This window comes from Electrophorus electricus, chromosome 6, assembly GCF_041902795.1.
Source record: "Electrophorus electricus isolate QZ-2024a chromosome 6, ASM4190279v1, whole genome shotgun sequence".
Taxonomy (NCBI): Eukaryota; Metazoa; Chordata; class Actinopteri; order Gymnotiformes; family Gymnotidae; genus Electrophorus; species Electrophorus electricus.
Window position 1 is genome coordinate 29,628,548 of NC_137502.1, and position 20,166 is coordinate 29,648,713.

Consider the following 20,166-nt stretch of genomic DNA (forward strand, 5'->3'; position numbering starts at 1 on the left):
TTGTGTCACGGCTTTGATTTGTGATTCTGTGTTGCCCCTAGAATAAAGCTGTTGATCTTAGACACTGGCAGACTATGATTTTGAGACGGTAGAATAGAGATAATCTAAGATTTGTGTGTGTGTGTGTGTGTGAGTGAGTGACTGAAAGAGCGAGAGAATGAATGCATGTTTTTTTTCTCTCTCTATAATCAGAACAGCAAACTGTGACACGAGGAAAAATTTAGTCAAATTTGCTGGACATGCTTTTACAAATTAAAGCTTTATAAATGCAATCTTGTACTTTTATTTATTATCAGTGGCCAGTTCTCTTGTACTGGAACTATAGAATTTGCATGTTGAAAATGAAATATTTTTAAATAATTTGCCAGAGTACCCCATCAATCCACATTTTAGCTCTATTCCAGATTCCCAACATACCCGAACCAGACAGGCCGATCATAGTTAGTAAAACACTGGTTCAGGTATGATTAAATGTGCCATTTACACTAACAATTAACTGTACTTTGAGCAGTGTGCGATGCCCAGTCACTGAAGTGCTTGATCACCTTGAATTCATTGTACTAATGGAAGATAATTGTGCTCTTTTAGGATTAGAATCAAATGCATTCAGTTTTTTTTATTTGCTGTAGGAACCTGTCTAGCTACCCATTTGTTTACCTGACATCTCCAATCACATTCAGAGTCTGTTCTGACAACGAGCCCTTTGTGTGATCTCTGAAGTGGGCGCCAGAAATGACCAAAAGGCGCCCACGGCCTTCAGTGCTAAAATGTCTTTGTGCTGTTACTCAGTGCTGCCTTGGTCCTACGCAGTCCCTGGCATTCGACTCAAGCAAGTCACTTTCATCTGTGTGAACAGTTTTTGGCTGTCAGCGTCACACTGAATTGGTTGTTGTTCCAGCGGAAGAAGAAACCGAAGGTCACTCCAGCTATGGTTGACGGCAGGACAGTCGGGGCGGTCGGCATGGAGATCCCCTCGGCTGAGGAGAAGCAGGAGGTAGTGAAGATGGGCCAGAGAGAGAAGAGGGAGAGGCAGGAAACACAGGGAGAGGAAGAGAAACCTGTCAGTGTGCGGAAGAGGAACAAGCAGCACCTGAAGGTCACCATCGCACCTGGTACCACGACCTCTGAACCTGCAGAGGGGGTGAGTCACTGCTGCCCTTTCTTCGAACCATAGTCAGTCTCCAACTTTATAAGTTGTTGATCACATGGTCATTGCTGGCTGGCTAGTTTTGGGGGAAAGATGCTTTCAACCCAGCAGTGACACTGACCCATGTAAATACTAACACCACCACTGTACCGCATACACTCATACCAGCACAACACTACTACCATGCCATGATCATTGCTATGCTCTGCCACCAGAATAATATCCGAAACACAATTCCAGTGAAGAATTGGATACATGGTGGATTACATACTGTACATGGCATGAATAGAATATCCTAAAACATGATGATAAAGTGGTTGGAACCATTTTCTGTGGCAGCTGTGCATCATCACACCTGTATGAAAATCAAAGGCAATTAAGAAACATTGAAATACTCCAGTCTTATCATTTAAATACTCTCTTCAGTCTTATCATTTAAATACTCTTTTCAGTCTTACAAAATGATGCTACACTTGCCAGGAGCTGCAGTGCACCACTGGCTTCCAGCAAGCGCTTGCACATTTGTTGCCCAATTTTGGGAAAGGGCAGCATGTTTTAAACAAAAGACACATTTAGTTTTCGAAATAACTGCAGATGGTTACTGCAGTCTTTCCCCCCCTACTGTTTGTGGTGAACTTCACCCATCAGATTCCACCTTGAAATCTCACTGGATCCAGGTTCCCTCCTAGTGGTTTAGATTCGATGTAAATCTGCACACAACCGTCTATGCGTATATTCAGCCATGTCTAAATGGGGCCTAGAAGTGGGCTGCAGTCATCGGGTCAAGCTGGCAATGAGATTGTTTTGTTACGGTGGCTGTACGGCTTGCGCACTTAGCCAGTGCCCCTCCCACTGATCGGTCCATGCTACACAACACACTTTCTAAGGAGTCGTTTGTCCACGCTAATCGCTGAAATAGTCTATTATGAAAGATGTTACCAGGCGTAGACGCCGACCAATATAGCGTTTTTGTTACTTTTTTTTTTCTTTTACTTTTTTGGAAGGGGCGCAGTACTTTGTCCTCGAGGACAAAGTTTTAAAAGAATTTCTAGTGAAATCTTTCTTTTTATTTAGTCTCCTGCATTTTACGCAATTCGATGTGATGCTGCGTGCGGGAGCTGTGGTGTCGTCATGACATCCACCACACGCCATCGCAGTGCTGATGTCTTATATTCAGTAGTGGGCATTCAGCAGTGTAGAACTGACCGCCTCATTGTACCGTACACAATACGGCACGGCATTAAGATACACCACTGAGTGACGCTTGAACAGGACGTAGCCTCGCGTAAAACATGTGACCACTCGCATTGTTTTAATCCCGTGGAGGTGATGTCCCCATTGACCATTCCTGCACCTGTGTCGTGACGGACGTCGAGACCCACGCCACTAGGAACAATTAACCGGCGTGATCCGCTACTGCTTCGTATCAGCGTTTCGCATTCCCGGTGGGTTAAGCAACTCCCGGTAAATCGCTCATTACAGTGGTTTAATTAGGCGACGCGATAACGGTTTTGGCTCAGATGGATGCCGCCAGTAGGAATGTTGCTTCCGCGAAACGGGAGGCAGTCTCACCGGAGACTTGCTAAGTTTGGCACGATTTTAATCGAGCGCGGCGGTCAGGTTTCTTATGCGTGCTGGGCGTACGCATGGCGTTTTGACAGATAGGAGATCGGAACAGCTGGATTGGAAACGGCTGAATTCTTGGGTACACGTGAGTAACTAGATGGTGTAGAATGGTCCCTTTAACAACCTGGGACTGCCTCACACTGACGCGCCTCTGTTTTGCTGCATCGTTGCCTGCGATAAGACTCATTTGCGCAGTATACGGCTAGCGCCACCAGAATGCATCTGCGTTATGGATAGCTGAAGGACCTTGGACGAAGCCCTTGTCGTAGCATTTCAGCACTTGTCTTAGTTTAGATATAATGTGAAATTGAATTAGTCTCTCCTTCCCTATCCTTTCACCTTCCAACATATATTTCTTTAGGCTAAAATATATTATGATTGTGTTACTGTATCAATTGTTATATTAATACACCGGCGAACACTTAATGTGACACATTTAAGATTACACCGCTTGAAACTGACCAAACTGATTTTACGCATACCTAAAATCTTAGCAACAATATGACATTGCTTTGGATTGTCATAACACACACACACACACACACACACACACACACACACACACACACACACACACACAGAGTCATCTGTTGCTAATTTGCATATAGCCTCCAGGCCATGACAGGCCAGACACACGGTATTATTAGCAAGCAATGAATTGTGGAAACCTTCTAACTTCTTGTAGGCTACATTGAGTCAAATGTGTTTTAACTTTTCTGTAATTGAAATGAAAGCAAGGTTTAATTTGAGTAAAAAAAATCAACTAGGTTATTTTCCCCTTTGCTGTTTTGGAACTGAAAGTAGGCTGCTGAACAGATATGTGCTCAGGGTCTTTGCAGCGTTCTTGAAGGGTAATCCTTCCTGTGATATGGTGCTCCTCTCACATACCCATAGACACTGGAGATCATGGACCTAGCGCCAGTCTAACCAACTAGCATCAGCGTGTCTAACCTCCATCCAGATCTACTGACTAATGACCTACAGATTTTCCATTCCACAGACCGCTGCAAACATGCTCTCTCTAACTAGTCTGTGTTTCCTGGTAACTCTGGCATAATAAGGTTTATATTGGAATGTCAACACGTGCCAGACTGAGAGGCAAAGGCAACAGGATAGAAATTATATTGTTCAAAGGCTGTGTTGAAGAGGGCTACTTTTTAAAATGCTTTTGGTCAGGGAGGTGAAACCCTTTTGTTGATAATGGTAAGCTACTGAGGTCCAGCAGGTCGGTAAAACATTCCTTTGTGATGGAAATCCCTCATTAGGTTTTTATTCTTGTTTCACATCACTTCTTCTGCCAGTGAAACAAATACAGTTTCCTGGGTGCACTAATTGAATTATGGGAATTTACTTAATGGTAATCCACGTCCTAAAATACTTAGATATAAATAGTTATGTGACTTTTTTCCTGTTTTTTCCTATTTTTCTGACTCAAAGCATGAGTGACATCTTAGGGAGGGCTCATTACAGTAAGAGTCTCACTAGTCGTGCCGCCCCTGACACTTTCCATTTTTAAATTGTGTCTCTGCAGCACATTCTGAGAGTTACATAAGAGCATCAATGCCCACTGATTCGGGAGGCAGTGTTGGGTAGCACATTCTCTTAAATGATTCACAATGAGATTCTAGTCTCTTAAAACCAGGAATTGCTGTTTATTTTTTAAATTCAGTGGTTGATGACTGGAATTTGTTTGTGTGTGTTTGTCTGTCTACTGAAAATTGCAAAAATGACTGTTTGACTACAGAGAACTTGCACACAGTGGGAGATTGTAGGCAGTGGTTGACATTTAGCCTTTCATTGCCCCCTTTAACTCTGAATTCAAACTTCCATCTCAGAGTCGTTACCATGACACTGTTTTGGTTCATATGGATATGGCGTGTGTACTTGATTCAGTTGATTTGTGTCAACATTATAGACTATCGGCTTACAGTAAGTAACCTACGACGTGCAGGAGAGTGTATCTATATATAAGCTCTAGTGGTCAAGATGGTGCCGCATTCAGGTAGGTTTGATTTGTTTGCCTTGCTGCCTGGTGTAAGCTGAAGTTGTCAGCACTGCTCTTCCCATATTGTGCTCTTGTCAGAAAGGTGTGAATAGGGAGTATTTTGTCTGTGTTTGTGACACTGTGCAGTTGTGAGAAACGGTTCACTTTCTAGTCAGTGCCTTTTTGACAGAAATAGCTTTTTCTCCCCATTGTGGAAAATGTTTGGCCACATTGCAACGGTCAAACGCTGTCCCTCTGCTTGCGCCCTTATCATTTCTGTCCTCAACTCACTGCAGGTCATGTCTGGAGCCCGTCCACGCCTGCGGGAGAGGTCAGCATCGGAGGAGAGCCCGAGTGAGCCGACCTCCTCACCCTTACGCGGGGACACACTGCCGTGGAACTTGGCCAAGCACCAGCGTGTCAAGCGTTCCAAGTCGGCCTCCGGGGATGTGCTGGACCCGGCCGAGAGGGCGGTCATCCGGATTGCAGGTGAGCGGGGACAGGGTGGGGGATGCAGAAGTGGACATGTGGGGGAATTATGCAATTTGAGCTGATGTTCTGCTGCAGTGTTCACCAGCTGCTGATCTTCAACATCTTCAGTATAGATCTTTCACAACTTCTCATCCTATATACCACCAATTTTAACTTCTGAAGAATACATGGGAAGCACTAGGTGTTTGTTTTTGAGTGATAAGGAACAAAACCATTTTCTAAATTTGCACAACTAATGTGCACAGTGTTTGCCTTTTCCAGTGCACACAAAAGTGATATTTAACCTATCAGTGTGTTGCATGCACGTTGCACTCCAAAGTGTAAGTACAAATGCTCACCGTCTGGGGTTTGTGGGTGTGTGTGCGCGCAGCCGGATGTGTGTTTGGCGAGGTAGTGTTCTTTTATGCTCTGTGTTCGTGTTTGGGATTGACCCCAGCTTCTTGTTTGCTTAAAAAGTTGGTATTCCCAAAGGCTATCTGACCAGCTTTTTCTCTTCTGCCTTTCTTCAAGAGCTAGACGGAGCTCGCTATAATGATACACTTGAAATGCTTGCTTTTTTAAGGTATGTAAACATAGTAAGAATTTCATTGGTAGTATTGGCGTGTGTCATTTTGGCTTGCTGTATGTCAGCAGTCAGGATAATAGCGTATATCTGTCTATGAGAGGTTTGGCGAGGTGGTGGAGAATTTGCTATGCAGGTCCTGTCATCCAGCTTGGTCATGTGCTTTCAGCTCTGATCTCCCCTTCCTACTGCAATACGCCTAACTCAGCATTCTCTCTGTCACCTTCCCCCACTTCTGCTGTGAGCATGTGTCTCCGCTGGCTGTGCACACGCTCATCATTTATGCGACAGCAGTGCACGAGGGTGGCCATAGCTCTCATTCTCACATGCTGTGCAGATCTCCATGTGGATGTACAGCCATCGGCCTGCAGCAATTCCTGCCTCTGATGGTGGCTCTTTAGATAATGGTTTCTGTACCGATCAGTGGGTTACTCTGGTTTTATGATCAATTAGCGGCCCGTACAGTTACCTCTGGAACTGGGGGAAACATTCCATATCAGACTGACGAAACATGGCTGAAAAGTTTATTCTATTGCATAATGTGTAGCATGTTGTCTGTTGTTGTTTTTATGTTGCACCATGGTCCTGGAGGAACATTGTCTCGTTTTTTTTGTGTACTTGTATATAGCTGAAATGACAATAAAACCTCTTGAACTAATGCAGAGTAAAAAACAAACAAACTCTGCACTAGCGATGGTGCAATTCTATCCTGTGTGTGAACATCACTTCTTTTCAGCCCTACTTTAGGCGGTTTTATTGCCCTTCACTTTAAAGGTGCTATTTTAGTGCTGTTTCTTACCTTCTGAGTTATTCATGGTCTGTAGAGAGCAGAGATGGAGGCCTTTGGACTCGTTTCTGTACTCTACTCTACCGTCCTGTGGCTGAAGGTCGATGCGACTGGCAAAGGTTCTCCCCCCTCCCCATTCCCCGGCTTTTCCTGGGCACGTTTAAAAGTAGCTGACCCTCACTTGCTGAATGTCTTCCTCATCTCACTCACTGATTAAGGCCTGTTTTCTCCACAGGATGAATATATCTATCTATCTCTCTCTCTCTCTCACTCATATATATATATATATATATATATATATATATATTAGATAGATAGATATAGATATATAGATAATAAATGTCTAATCTTCAAGATATCACGGTACTCTCCCCTTCCCACTGATCACGTGGTACGGCCTGCCACATGCAGTGGGAGTTCACTGTTGACTCTGTTCATTGTGACTTGTGTCTTGTTTGTAACCACGCCTCCCTTGTTAGCACACACCTGCACCCGGTTCTTTGTTTCAGTTATGTGTGCGTGTGTGTATAGTTCCATGGCATGTTGCATGTTTATTGTATTACGCTGCACTAGTTATGCGAGTGCCATATTGTTTATTGTTCTTGTCTAGTGTGAATGAATGTCTGCCTCTGTTGAGAGAGGCCTGTGCATCCTGCTCCTTGCCAAATTTAAAACCTATTAATAGTTTTAATTAAATGTTAATATTAATAATTTTTAAATTAAATATTAAAAATGTTTTACTAATGTATTAAGAAATATCTCAAAATCCCTACCCAGAAAGTAGGATAATTTTATCTGGTTATTATTTTTTTTTACTCAAAAACATATAGAAGTAGATTTAAAGCTTATTTGCAAAATGCTAGATGCTAGGTCTTTGCTAGATCTTTTATCTCATAAGCAGAAATATTAGATGAATTGCTTACATTTTGTGTTTATATGCAGTTATTTGTGAATTCGTGACCATTATTTGCATGTCACATGTCAAATACATTGCTGATAAGGAACAAAATCCTATTGATTTTAAGACCCCCTCCCCCCCCAATAAGAAGTAGTTCATTATAGTGGAATAAGGGTAATAGTGGTTAGGGTTTCACTCTGCTTCTATGCGTCTGGGTGCAATGAATTAAGAGACTTTAGGGGCATTTTGGTCTGAAGTTCAAATGCTGACATGCTCCGACTCTTTTTACAAGGCCAAGTGTGTAGTGGTGTGAGGAGGAACACACTGTTGGAACATTCAACCAGGTTTTTCTCTGTGCCATCACAGACAAGCACAGAGTGGTTTTCTCAGTCACTTCCTTGAAGGGGGTGGGAGGACTTCAGCAAGTGGAACATGGCAATGAAATGTTTGGAGCTTTTCAGCCCAAGCTGCTGCTGTTTGCCTGGTCCTTTTCTGACAGCTAGCAAAACATGACTGGAAGAAAATGACCATGTTTGAAAAGGAAAAATGAGAAACCACTGCTAACATAACAGGATGAACTTTAAACAAGAAGATAAAAATTCAGAAGAAGCAGAAAAACGTGCTCGGAAACTTACTTGTTAACCTAACCTTGTCAAGACAATTTACATTCTTTACAATACACATGAATGCACAATTGCTATAATGTAATCCATAATGTATCTGGGTGGATGTAAAGAGAGGAAGTGTGCAGTATTATATATGTGACAGTAGTAATGGGTGTTTGTAGAGTATTGACTTCGTGCTTGAACTATATATACCTGTGTAGGGGATTCTGTGCATCATTTGTGTCTGGTCCAGCCATTGGTGTCCCTTCAATAGCAATGATTATTTACTCCATTGTTTGCTCAACTCAGTTGTCGGTTTCCCACAACACCCCTTGCTCATCTCTGCAGCTAATTAACACATTATTGAGCCCTTGCTGTCCGAGAAGCAATATAAATAAATGAATAAAACAAAGCAAGGGTAATAACCTTTAATAAATGTTTGTACATTAAATTTTTTTTTTTTTTTTTTTACAAAAATAGTGATTCCTAACCTAATTTTGGTTGAGAGAAATCCTGTTACAGGCACCTACCAGGTTCACCAGTTGCTCTTAGTGTCTTGCTTCCTTATCTTAATGGACTGGTTCTTGACTAGTATGCGGCTCGTATCTGGACTGTTATTACCTGTACTCACCACATGGTGTCACTAGTCTAAACAAATATTTTCTTCCCCAGGCAAATGTTCTCCAGGCAACGAATATGGCTTTGATTTTTACGCCTATGGATCCCTGGCTTTTTGCGGTAGCTTCATTCCAGCGCTATTAAAGGTTTTCACCGTATAAGGTGGTTTTTCCAAAGGCAAGCCGTTTGGTTGTTTGGGGCTTCTTTGAGCTGCAGTACTTCTAATAAGGCTATTGGCTGTTGATTGACTGCTGGGATTCCAGCCCTAGCTCATTCTGACCTCCTGCTGGACCTCAACCCTCTAAATGGCCTCTCTGCCAAAGAAACACTGGCCAAACTTGACATGTGTTAACGTTCCTCTTTCTAACCTTTGCTGCAGAAAATGTGTCTGAGTAACTTCAGTAACCAGTAAAATTGTAACCTTGCAATTTACATCACAAGGAGTATTTCATCTTGGCTGATATTTGTGCAGATAAACAAAGTCCAGTAAACACCCCCCCCCCCCCCCCCCCCCCGGATTAACGCTCTTCACTTGTAACCTCAATGGGCGCCGTTATCAATGAAATGCTGTCCAGCGCTGGTCCAGCTACTGAGTGCAGAGAGGGACCGTATACACAATACGAGTCTGTGTTGAAATTTGCCCCGGCCAGTTTGACCTCAGTCTGTGACGTTTAGATTGATGGCTCACAAATGGCTGCTCTTGCTCCATACTTGGCGAGAATTCTCTGGAGTGCCGAAACACCCAAATATAAAAGGCGTGATTGAGTTGGTTCAAGATGTTGCACAAGAAGCCTCTGAAAGGGCAAGGCAGTTTCAGGCAGGATTGCTTCCCTCCCAGAGGTGTGAACTCTAATGTAGCATATGCTTGCTAAATCAGCATTGTGTATTTTGCAATAAAACTTATTTCAGAGGCTGAAGCTCTGGCAGAGAGTTAAGGGTCTTAGGAGTTCTTGCCTGAGATTACGGATATATATTGCACACATACTGGTGGTCAGCTACTAGATGGCTAGTAAAGTTGCTGGAAGCTTGGTGAATGGTGCTAAAAAGACTCCTCAGTTCTCAATTATGATAATCTTAATCTAGTCCTAATCTAGGTGACCAGTCCCTAAGAGCCATCTGTTTATAGGTAGTATTATAGTATTGTTGGATGTTATCAAGTTGTACAAAAGCTAATTTGTAATGTTTTTCAATTTAAAGTTTGTAGCATTTTTCTGGACAATGTTAAAATGATTAATTCAGGAATTTGCAACATGGGAGTAAAAACACTGATATGTTGACAAAATGATTGTATGGTAGTGGATGGCAGGTAATTTTTATAACATCACTGCTGACATTATTAGAGGTTGTGTTAGAATTGTATTTTTCTGTGTTGTATTCTGCTATTCATCCTCACTGATTTTATATTCAAACATTGTGTCATGAACATTTGCATGATATTGTTGGAAAGTCCAATGCTCCATCTAATAGGTAGACTCTTTTATTTGGTGTATTTAAAGGAGATGAAGACATTGTTCCTCTGTCATGTCTCACTAAAGACTACAAGAAAACCATTCCAAATAGAACAGGAATCCTGGAAATAAGCTTTCTCCCTCTCTCTCTTAATCCTCCCCTCCCCCCCCTTACTTTTAAACTCTCTTTCTCTCTCTCACTCAATTACATAACCGACTCTGAAATTTAACTGACGCAGCTTCCCATCAGGAAGCTCCCATTCATAATCTGTGGTGTTTTGGATGAAGCAAACCAAGTGAAGTTGACTTAATGCTTTGAGGTCATTGATTTATTCCTTTTCATTAGATGAGGTCATAGAATATTTAGATATTTTTTTCAATCTTTCTTGGAGTAATGACAGCAGTGTTAGCCACATGTTCTGCGTAACTTTGAGACGAACTGATATATTGATGCAGTAACAATAATTTACCTCCTAAATTACTATTTGTACTGAGCACTGATGCATTTTAGTTTGTGAACTGTCTTATTCCACCATTTGCCCTCGTTTAAACTCCCTCACACTCACTCAATAAGGGTGTGGTGTCTTGACAGAAGCAGACCAGCTCTTCTATTTTTGGTCACTGACAATTTTTACCTCAGTTTTACAGAAACTAACAATTATCATTTGCATTCTTTTTAAAAACTTTTGCTGACATTTGATGTCCCTAATCTCTTGAACAGATGTAGTTGTTTTTTTTGTACTTGATGTGTATTGTTTTTAAATGCTAGGTTGTGGTATGCCTTTGTATGTGACCAGGCTAGATGTTATGTGAGTTTTTATTATTTGAGCCTTTGGATTTTAGCTGCACTAATCTGTGTGTTTACTCCATTCTGGTTGGCTAGATCTCTTGTTCTTAGAAATCAGCTCTGTGTCTGGAGCCAGTGTATGGGCCTTTAAGAGGAGGTGCTCTGTGTGTCTGTGTGTGTGTATGTGTGTGTGTGTGTGTGTGTGTCTGTCTGTCTGTGTATGTGTTGCTATTTCTCAAGCTTAGATGGGGAGTGGTACTGGTGGTCTGGACTGAGAGCCAATGCTGTGGAAGGCAACACACACACACACACACACACACACACACATATACACGCACACTCATTCTTGATTGAGTGGGACACAGTATACACACATGCACGCTAGTCTGCTCTGACAACCCTGCCACCAGAGAGAGACGTCTGACAGATAAAAGAAGCAGAGAAGGAGAGAAGCAGAGGAGACAAACAGAGAGAAGAGGAGAGAAGAGAAGACCGCAGAACCCCGCGCTGACCTGCCCTCAGGGTTATGTATCGCCACGCCGGCTTGCCTGCTCGCGTGGATGAGCAGGACTTCATGCGAGCGTACGAGAACGTCAGGGAGAAATACAAAGGTACTGCAGCCTGTGTCTGCTTGCAGGGGCCATGTGTAAGTGTGGTGTGTGTGCGTGTGCTCGCACATCTGTGGGTCTGTGTGCATGCGTGCATGTGCATATCTGTGAAAAGAGCATGTCTAGTAAAAATCCAGTGACAAATAGTTCCATATTGAACAGCATGGACGTACAAACGCTGGGGATTTGTACGATTCCCCTCAGAACCTCAGCTATGTTTTGCAGCATGCGACAGTGAGCCATGTGCGCATGCCCGTGTCATAAGGCGCCTGGTTGCCTTATGCTTGCTATTGTTGGTGGGCAGCAGTCGCGAGACTGCAATGACTTCTTGGCTGCCCATAAGTGTGACTGTGCTTGGCTCCGCCGCTGTTTGAAGCTGTTTCAGCGTTCCTCATGAATCAGCGTTGATTCAATGTGTGTCCCGTGTTGCAAGTATTTGCAACTTGTCATCTGCCAAGTGGTTGTACTGTTTCTCCTTACGATAAGCCCAAATATTCTTATTGCTTCAAGAGCGTTTACAAGGCCTGCACAAATCGCGTATCAGGGCAACGCTAACCTTACATAAGCACTGTTGTTGTCATAACAACATCAGTCGTTCACCTCCATTACTACTGAGAAGAAGCTGCTGTTGTAATACCTTTAGCATCAGGAGCTCTGTTAGGTTCTCACTGATTAAAGGAGAAACAAACAAGTGTTCGAATGAAATGTGGCTCTTAACCATACCAGTCGGGTGTTATGAATGATTGCCGCTGATCACTTTAAACGAACGGAACATGTCCGCTTTGCCCAGAGGGTGAGGTAATCACTCTAAAAGGTCCTCACAGCCAGTGTGCAGCTTATGCTGCCCCCAAACCCTTCTCCTGCCTCCCGTATGGAGAGGGCTAAAAATATCGGCCCAGTCTGGCAGCGAGGACCTCTCACGGGCCGCTGGCAGAGACCTGCGGGGAGGAGCACAATGGCCTTCAACCCCTCTAGGCACCCGCATGTTTGGAACTATGAGGGCATGAACGAGGGCGTATGGAGGCATTTTAGAAGACCATGGTAATGACTCCATAAAGGATGCATAAGCATGCCTTAATTTATTTGTTTAGTTATAAGGTATTAGGTTTTAACAGTAGGGTATATTTGCTTTTGAATTGCTGTCACATCAGTTGATGATGGAAGGGTGGTGACAAAACTCTCTAGCGCTGTATGTATTTGCTGATCCAAGATCAGATCACATTTGAACCTGGGCTGTTAGGAGCCCTTTGACACGAAAGCTGAGTGTTGACTATGCGCCTTGTCCTGAGCATAGAGCTCGCTGGCCAACTTCTCCCCGATGCCTGGGGCACAAAACACTGCATTCCAGTCTCTCCAGCACTGCCATGGGGCACCAACGTCCCACATCCTGCTGAGATTCTCACCCGATCTCCTGTTAGTCCTCACACCGCTGTGGACAGGGAGACAAAGGATTTCAGAATGGCACCACTGAAAAGACATGGCATGAAGAAAACCTACAGATGTATACTGCAGAGACTCATTTACAACATGCTTCGTTTTCTTGCTGAGTACAGAGGGGCCCCTGCATGAGACTGTGTTGGGCCTGTTGTTTTCTTCTTCAGACCCGTGATATCTTAATTGCATATTGCTGGCTTTTCAGGTTGTTTCTATGATTCTGTGAGTGCCCCAGACTTGAGCAAGTGCAGGATATTGGATGTCATTTGGGACAGTAGTACTTTCTGAAGGGCCTCTGTTTTTTTGGTACTTCTCATTTTCATTTCCAGATGTTACACTGATATGTCAGGTCCTACTGTAGTACACTGTGTGGTTTTGAGCATGTCTCAACAGTACTAAAAGCAAATATATGTCACACTGTATAAATACCTTATGTTGACCAGTGGAATTACTAAAATAGCTTACCACATTGATATCCAGCATCATTCACAATAGACAGTAATGAACTCCCATGAACCTTTGTAGTTATCTAGTCCAATGGACATCTCAGCTGCATTGACTTTTTGAGTGTCTTTGTCTCTAGATAGGTGATGTCATTTTTCACAAGGTCATCTCTGCTTGACCCCACTCTCAGGCCATGCTCTGAATCCCACCACGTAAGCTGCCCAGGGACCAGCCCCTCCAAAAGACTGGAGCGCTGATACTTTCTTAAAGGCATCAGGTGTGCTTGATGAGGTTATGTCCTGTATTATGTAAGGGAGAGCCCAGGCCATGCAGCTTGGACATGTGTGAAGAGTGTTTCGGTCCATGCCTAAGTGTATGAAGAGAATTCCAATTGAACCCTAAGTGTGTGAAGAGAATTCCAACTGAACCCTAAGTGTGTGAAGAGTGAGCTCTCATTAGCTTCAGGAGCACCGCCCTGCCCCTCCCATATTTACCCAACCCAACGGCTGGATCACTTTCTTGCAACACGACCTCCAGTTCTAAAATAGTGTCTTTAAAAAGGCCAACACACATCTAGGGCTGCATGCAGGGGCATTCACGTATGTACTAAATAAATACACACAAGCTCTACAGCAGTGCCAGATACCATGTTTTGGTAGTAGAAGGTTGGGGCCTGTGATGTGACGTCTTCTAAATGTGCACACAGGTGGCCAGAACCATGCACACACTATGTATAAATATTTCCATGATCTTTTATTGCTCTCATGTTGGACCACTATCCACTGAACTATCAATTGAATGATGTATTTCTATAATATAAAGCTTACATTTTAATATTATTTTTAATACCTTAACCTTAAAAAAACCTCTTACTTTACACTCTTATTGCTTGTTTTATCTGTCATTGTGCAATTATTTTGGCCCCCCACACACACACTATCAACCTCAGGAGTATCTGATTACCATCAGCCTCATGAACACAGTGCAGAATGTATCTGTTGAGAGAGGTAACAAGAATTTGGAAGAGAAGACTGTTCATTTTGACCCAGTAAGGCAGTTCTTCTGAATGCTTGCCCTCCTCAGTCATGGCACTAAACACAGGTTTGAGAGGAAGCAGGAGAGAAGGAAAGTTCTGGTAATGGAACAGGACTGGGAATTATGACAATGGAGTTTCTGGAATTGGAGTAAGGGAGTAGTGCTGGAATATTTTTAGTGTGTTTTGTGACCGTGTAAGAAAAAGACGGAAGGAGACAGTGACTGACTGAGGGAGACTGATGCCCATTCACAATGACTGTGACTAGACTGAAGAGATATCAGCATTGCTCTGTTAAGTAATGTCTATTTTAAGATCTGGGGCATATTTGTTTCTGCACAAATAAATAATGTTGTGTATATGCTATTAACAGGCTAACTCCCACAGATATGTCCTATTGTTTGTCTAAAGTAAGTGGAAATATTCTGTTGAAAGATTTCTATTTGATGTTCTTCAACCACTTACAGTATTGGAGAGTGGTTTGTATTGTAGTGTAATGGCATTCTGACAGGTGATTGGAACTCATAAGGGACTGTCTGGTTGCACATGCATTTGTGCTTTCTCACAGTGGACTATTGATGTGATAATGAGTCTCTCACTCACTCTCTCACTCACACTCTCACACACACAGACACACACACAGACACACACACAGACACACACACAGACACACACACAGACACACACACAGACACACACACAGACACACACACACACACACACGTGTACACCTATAAGTGACCAGACTGTGTTTACTGGCTCCTCTCACACCTCTGCTATTTCTCACATCTACTGGCAGAATCATTATTCTTCTTTAAAACAGCAGTTCTTTCTTAAGTCACACACACACACACACACACACACACACACACACACACACACATGGTCTACAAGGAATACTTCTGTCTGCTTTTCTGCCTTATTGGTTCAAATATTGTTTCAATTTGCTGCATATTTTTTTCCAAACTGCATGTTTTCCAAATTCATCAAAAACATCAGAAATGCCATTTTACGAATCAATCCTTGATCTTTGCATTTTGACAGTATATACTGTACTAATATTATATACACCTATGATAGTGCTATTATTTTTATAGACTTATTTTAAAGACATAAGTTCTTATTGTGAATTAGGAAATCTGAATGCAAGTGTGAACTGTGGTAACAGTTCACTTTTCCCTCTTTGGATAGAGAGGGCATTTGTTTTTGCAGGACTATTGATCGATCATTCGGAGACAGAGACGAGAATGGGCCTACTGTTCCGCTCTGACTCTGATGTCACTCAGTGGAAAGAAATGTGCTTAGTGGTGTGAGATATTTATCGCTAGGATACGACACATACCTGCAACAGACCATCTCTATGACTGAAATGAGGAACTGAGAACACCGTTCATAAACCCCTGGATTACTAAGAAATGTGACAAGGCCTTCGTCCCCACCCATCAGCGACTTATGAATGAGACAGTAATTCTAAGTTTGGTTCATTGCAGTTCTTGTAAAATCCCACGTTTCACAATGGGACATGTGTATGTGATTTTGAGAGAAAGTCTCTTTAGGAGTTGCAGTCACACCTTTTTTGTTACTTTCTTGCTGTGGAAGATGCTGTAAACAGCAAAACCACATATACAGCAACCCAAGGCAGCATCTCATAGACTGTTGGATTCCCCAAAGTTTAAATGTGCAAACTGGCATTTTCAACTCCTCACACTAGCCTGTTTGAAAGAGTGTTGTGCCAGGGTCACTGGCATTGGTGTGAGTGTGGGGGTGGGGGGTGTGTAAGTGGGAGGGGGGGGGGGGTGGAAGTGTGGGGGGGCGGTGTTTGTAAAGTCTGTGGGAAGAGATGTTGTCCAGGCCATTGTTTGTGCCACACTGGGTCTTATCCTTTCACACACAAACAGTGGCATTTGCCAATCTTCTAGAGGGCCAAAGGTCCTGGATTAGAACTGCTGGTCTCAGATCAGTGTTCCCTGTATCAGTGCTTATGTGCATAAGACTGATTATCCAGTAATGGTAATGACTTTGAGTGGATATTCTCAATGCCCATATTGTGCAGGAACTTAGAACAGTGGTCATTTGTTAATGCGACATTTGATTTAAGTCACATGCTCTATTTGATAATCTCTCTGAATAAGTGTACAGCTTGCTTCTTAGAAACACTGTGGCTGGTCATTTGTCAGATGTTTGGTTTATGCTCCATTTCACCAGTGTTATTGGAAGACTTACCAAAGACTTATGACAAACATACTGGAGTCATTCAAAGGTTGACCAATGGCACATCCCACCACCTCTACAAGGACGAATGGGCAGACTGTACCAGTTTTGTTCCTGCCACCTGCTGTTCTGCTTGAGTAAGAAGCTCTTGGCACTTTATGTGAATTCCCAAGAGGTTTGGGCCTCCAGGGGTATGGTCTGGCCCAGTCAAACCATTGATGCGCTGGTTATGAGCTGAGCCGTGAGACTCCAAGCCCCTGTCCACTACAGAGCCGCCCTTGTTTTGGTGCACCGCGATCCATCAGCCTTATCTTCCTCTGATGCTGCCCTGAATGTGTAGGAGGCAGGGAATGTTCACTCCTGTTCTCATTTAAGGTGTGGCCTGTTGCCTGGTGGTGTTTTTCTTTTAAACTACATTTGTGTGTGTGCATAATACAATCGTCAGTGCCTTTAGCTTCCATGCATCAAGCCACGCTGTCCTTCACCAAAAGAGGTTCCTCTTCACCATATATCTTTCTGAGTGGCTTAGAGCTCCTCAGCAATAGAACAAAAAGCTTATATAGTAATGTAGGACCAAAGCTCGTTATTTTTGTACTTCTGTTTAAGGAGGACATTTGGCAGTTGGAGGTAGAGGAAGCCTGCAGAATGGCTCTTGGCGGATCTTCAAAGGGGCTGTGTGGAGGATGCTCTCTTCAATGAAAGAGTCCTTTATTAGTGGTTGGGCGAAAGAGGCCTATAGGCTCAGCGCTTCACAGTCAGCCTCTTACGGTTCTCTTTAACGAGCCTCTCCCACATTAAAACTGCATTCCTGCCAAATCAAAGGAATCCGTCTCAATGGGTCTAAAAACACGCCTGCACTGTATGTTAAAATCGCAGTTACTTTTAGATCGCTTCTTTCACTTACAAGGATTGGTGACATGGATTAGATGCTAGTTTCTGGGTGTGTCTCCAATGACAGATTAGTTATGGTGCTGATACCCACCAGTGCTACTTTTGTCTTGCATGATAAATGTTTATGAAATCTAGCTAAATAAAGCAATGAATCATCGTCACTTCCATGCACTGTCAGTAGCTGATGTATATTTTATTAACACATTGACTCATGGGGGTGGTTAATGTTAATACTGTTTTTCTCTAGCTCCTTGGTTTACAGTTTACCCTGTGATGGTCACCATGGTTGTTGTGTTGTGATAGTGAGACAACCCCCTTGTGGTTTTGAGATGACTCTTAGTCGTTGATGCCACTCTCTAGTCAGTTGCTGGGTATTCTGGGAATTAAATCCAAGCATGGCTTGTGTTAGTTGGCTGTACTGTGGAATTTGGGGTTATGCAAACTACTGGCTTGCATTTGTGTGAGTGCTGACTTTTCTTATGAGTTTGTACTTGGTTCAAATAATTTGTACTCTTACAGGCTAGTCTCCAGTGGGAATTCTTTTAAATATAGGACTAGGGTCAAATCTGGGTATGGAAATCTGGTTTATTAAAAGTATTTTTTCAGGTTGTCTAACCCCTTCAGGCGACTTAAAATTTCCCACACTGCAGCAGCTGCATGGAACCCTGCCTAATTCGCCATCCGAGCTGAAGCAGTGGCAGTACCTCCTTTCTCCACGAATAGCCAGTGTTTACGGTTATATACAATCGTTAGCCCCTCACAGTTTGATTTGACTGGATATCTGCTTTTCCTGGTCCTAATCATATTAGTAATACTAAATCCCATCTCTGTGAAACCTGAGCAAGATAAGATGGGTGTGAAAGCACATTTAAACATTCCATATTTAAAGGGTAACTATAGAGTGAGTCTACCATATTTGTTATGTTCACTTTGATGTTTGTACATAAGTTAAGCATTTTTGCCACTAAAGCCTATTACAGTTATTTACTGCACAATTGTAGAATTACTGGCTACATGACATTTGTGAGATCTTCAGTTAATAGATTTTTGGATAATCAGATGAAGATGAATCCAGCATTTAAATGCTCTGGTAAAAGTTATTGTCACTTGTCATGTATTAATACTTATTACATTTGATTTGTACCGTAATGGTACATTGACAGAGTCAGGACATGATTTACTAAAGCATTTCAAATGCTTATGATATTAAATGGACTGTCATTTGTCTACAAAAAAGCAACTCTTATTCAGCCAAGGCACTGATGATGTGTATATGACTGATGTGTCTCATGAGCTCGGTCTTGCTGACAGCTTGTGGTCTGAGCGGCAACTTTGGGGACAGTGAGCAAACCGCGTCCGAGCTACTCAGGCCCGTCGGCATGGTTTTCCTCCGCAAGCCGAGGAGTGTGCAGCGGGCAGTCCAGCCCTGGAAATGTGCTGAGCCACGTGCTCGCGGTGGGGCGAGCGAGCATGTGACACTTCACTTCATGCCACACGTACACGCAGAATACAAATGGCAGGAGACGTTGGCGAATCCAATTAAAGCATGGGCATGTTTGTTTGTTTGTTTGTTTGTTTGTTTGTTTTGTGGCAGAGGATCAGTTGGCCTGTGACAGTCCTAGTGCTCAAACTGAGCTTTGTTTCATTGTCTATGAGAAAGAAACTCCTCTTACATAGGCTGACCATATTTTGGTTTTCAGAAAAGAGGACGAGACCCATAGGCTTACAGGACCAATACGGCTGACCATATTTTGGTTTTCAAAAAAGAGGACGAGACCCATAGACTTACAGGACCAATAACAATTTACTTCAGAACCTATATGGCCAGATAATCTTATTCCTCTCCATTTAGCTGTCCCTTACAAAAATACATTTAAAAAACATTTAAAAAGTATTACTGATTTAAATGTTAATAAAAAAGTATTAGTTTTCATGGTCATCAAACTAATGAAAATCAGTTGCCATAAAACTCCACTACTTCACTGCAAACATCTCAGCAGTTCTGCTGTACCCAGGCACGCGTTTCTGTTTTAGATATGAAAATGCTATTTTAACAAGGCAGATGTGTGGTCCACATGTGGGAATGCTGAGAGCAGTCTGATCAACAGCTGTGTAGGGTTTGTACACAATCGACCAGTTGTTGCATGCAAATGTCATCAAGGGAAAACCAAGTCCTGGGCATTTGAGGCGTTCTGGTAATCCTGGCTTGACGTTTTTTACGTCTCAAAAAGATGGTATGTCTATTTACAACAAAGTATTAAGCGTGTCTGACACTCATTATACTGAGTTTAGACTTCAGACCCTTGAATTCAGTGCTTGACTCCCGAGTGTCTTTTAAGTATTTTCATCCTCCAGTTTCTTGTAGGATACAAAGACTATAGAGGCTATATAAATAAAGGCTATAAACAGATGAGATCATATTTATGAAGTGCAGTCTGTTCTGAATTCAGAAGTTCCACTTTTCACCCTTGTGTTTTTTATACTTGAAGATTTTACCATCTGCTGATTTAATGTGTTTAAACTTGGGAAGTATTTAATTCTTAATCCCAAAGTCAGGTGACTAAGTCATGTTATTACTAATAAAATAATGG

At 42.6% G+C, this 20,166-nt stretch overlaps 1 protein-coding gene across 14 annotated transcripts in view; it reads left to right on the forward strand.

Annotated features, from left to right (window-relative positions):
• pleca (plectin a) overlaps positions 1-20,166 on the forward strand; it is a 94,424-nt gene that overhangs the window by 1,836 nt on the left and 72,422 nt on the right. For 9 of the 14 annotated variants that reach the window (XM_081716306.1, XM_081716307.1, XM_081716311.1 and 6 more), the window contains exons 3-4: positions 899-1,141; positions 5,054-5,246. In XM_081716306.1, the coding sequence (XP_081572432.1) occupies positions 899-1,141; positions 5,054-5,246 (436 nt within the window). Of the gene's footprint in view, positions 1-898; positions 1,142-2,400; positions 2,593-2,763; positions 2,859-5,053; positions 5,247-11,167; positions 11,566-20,166 lie in introns of those variants that run through there. The other 5 variants (XM_081716324.1, XM_081716334.1, XM_081716336.1 and 2 more) reach the window with 3 other exon arrangements.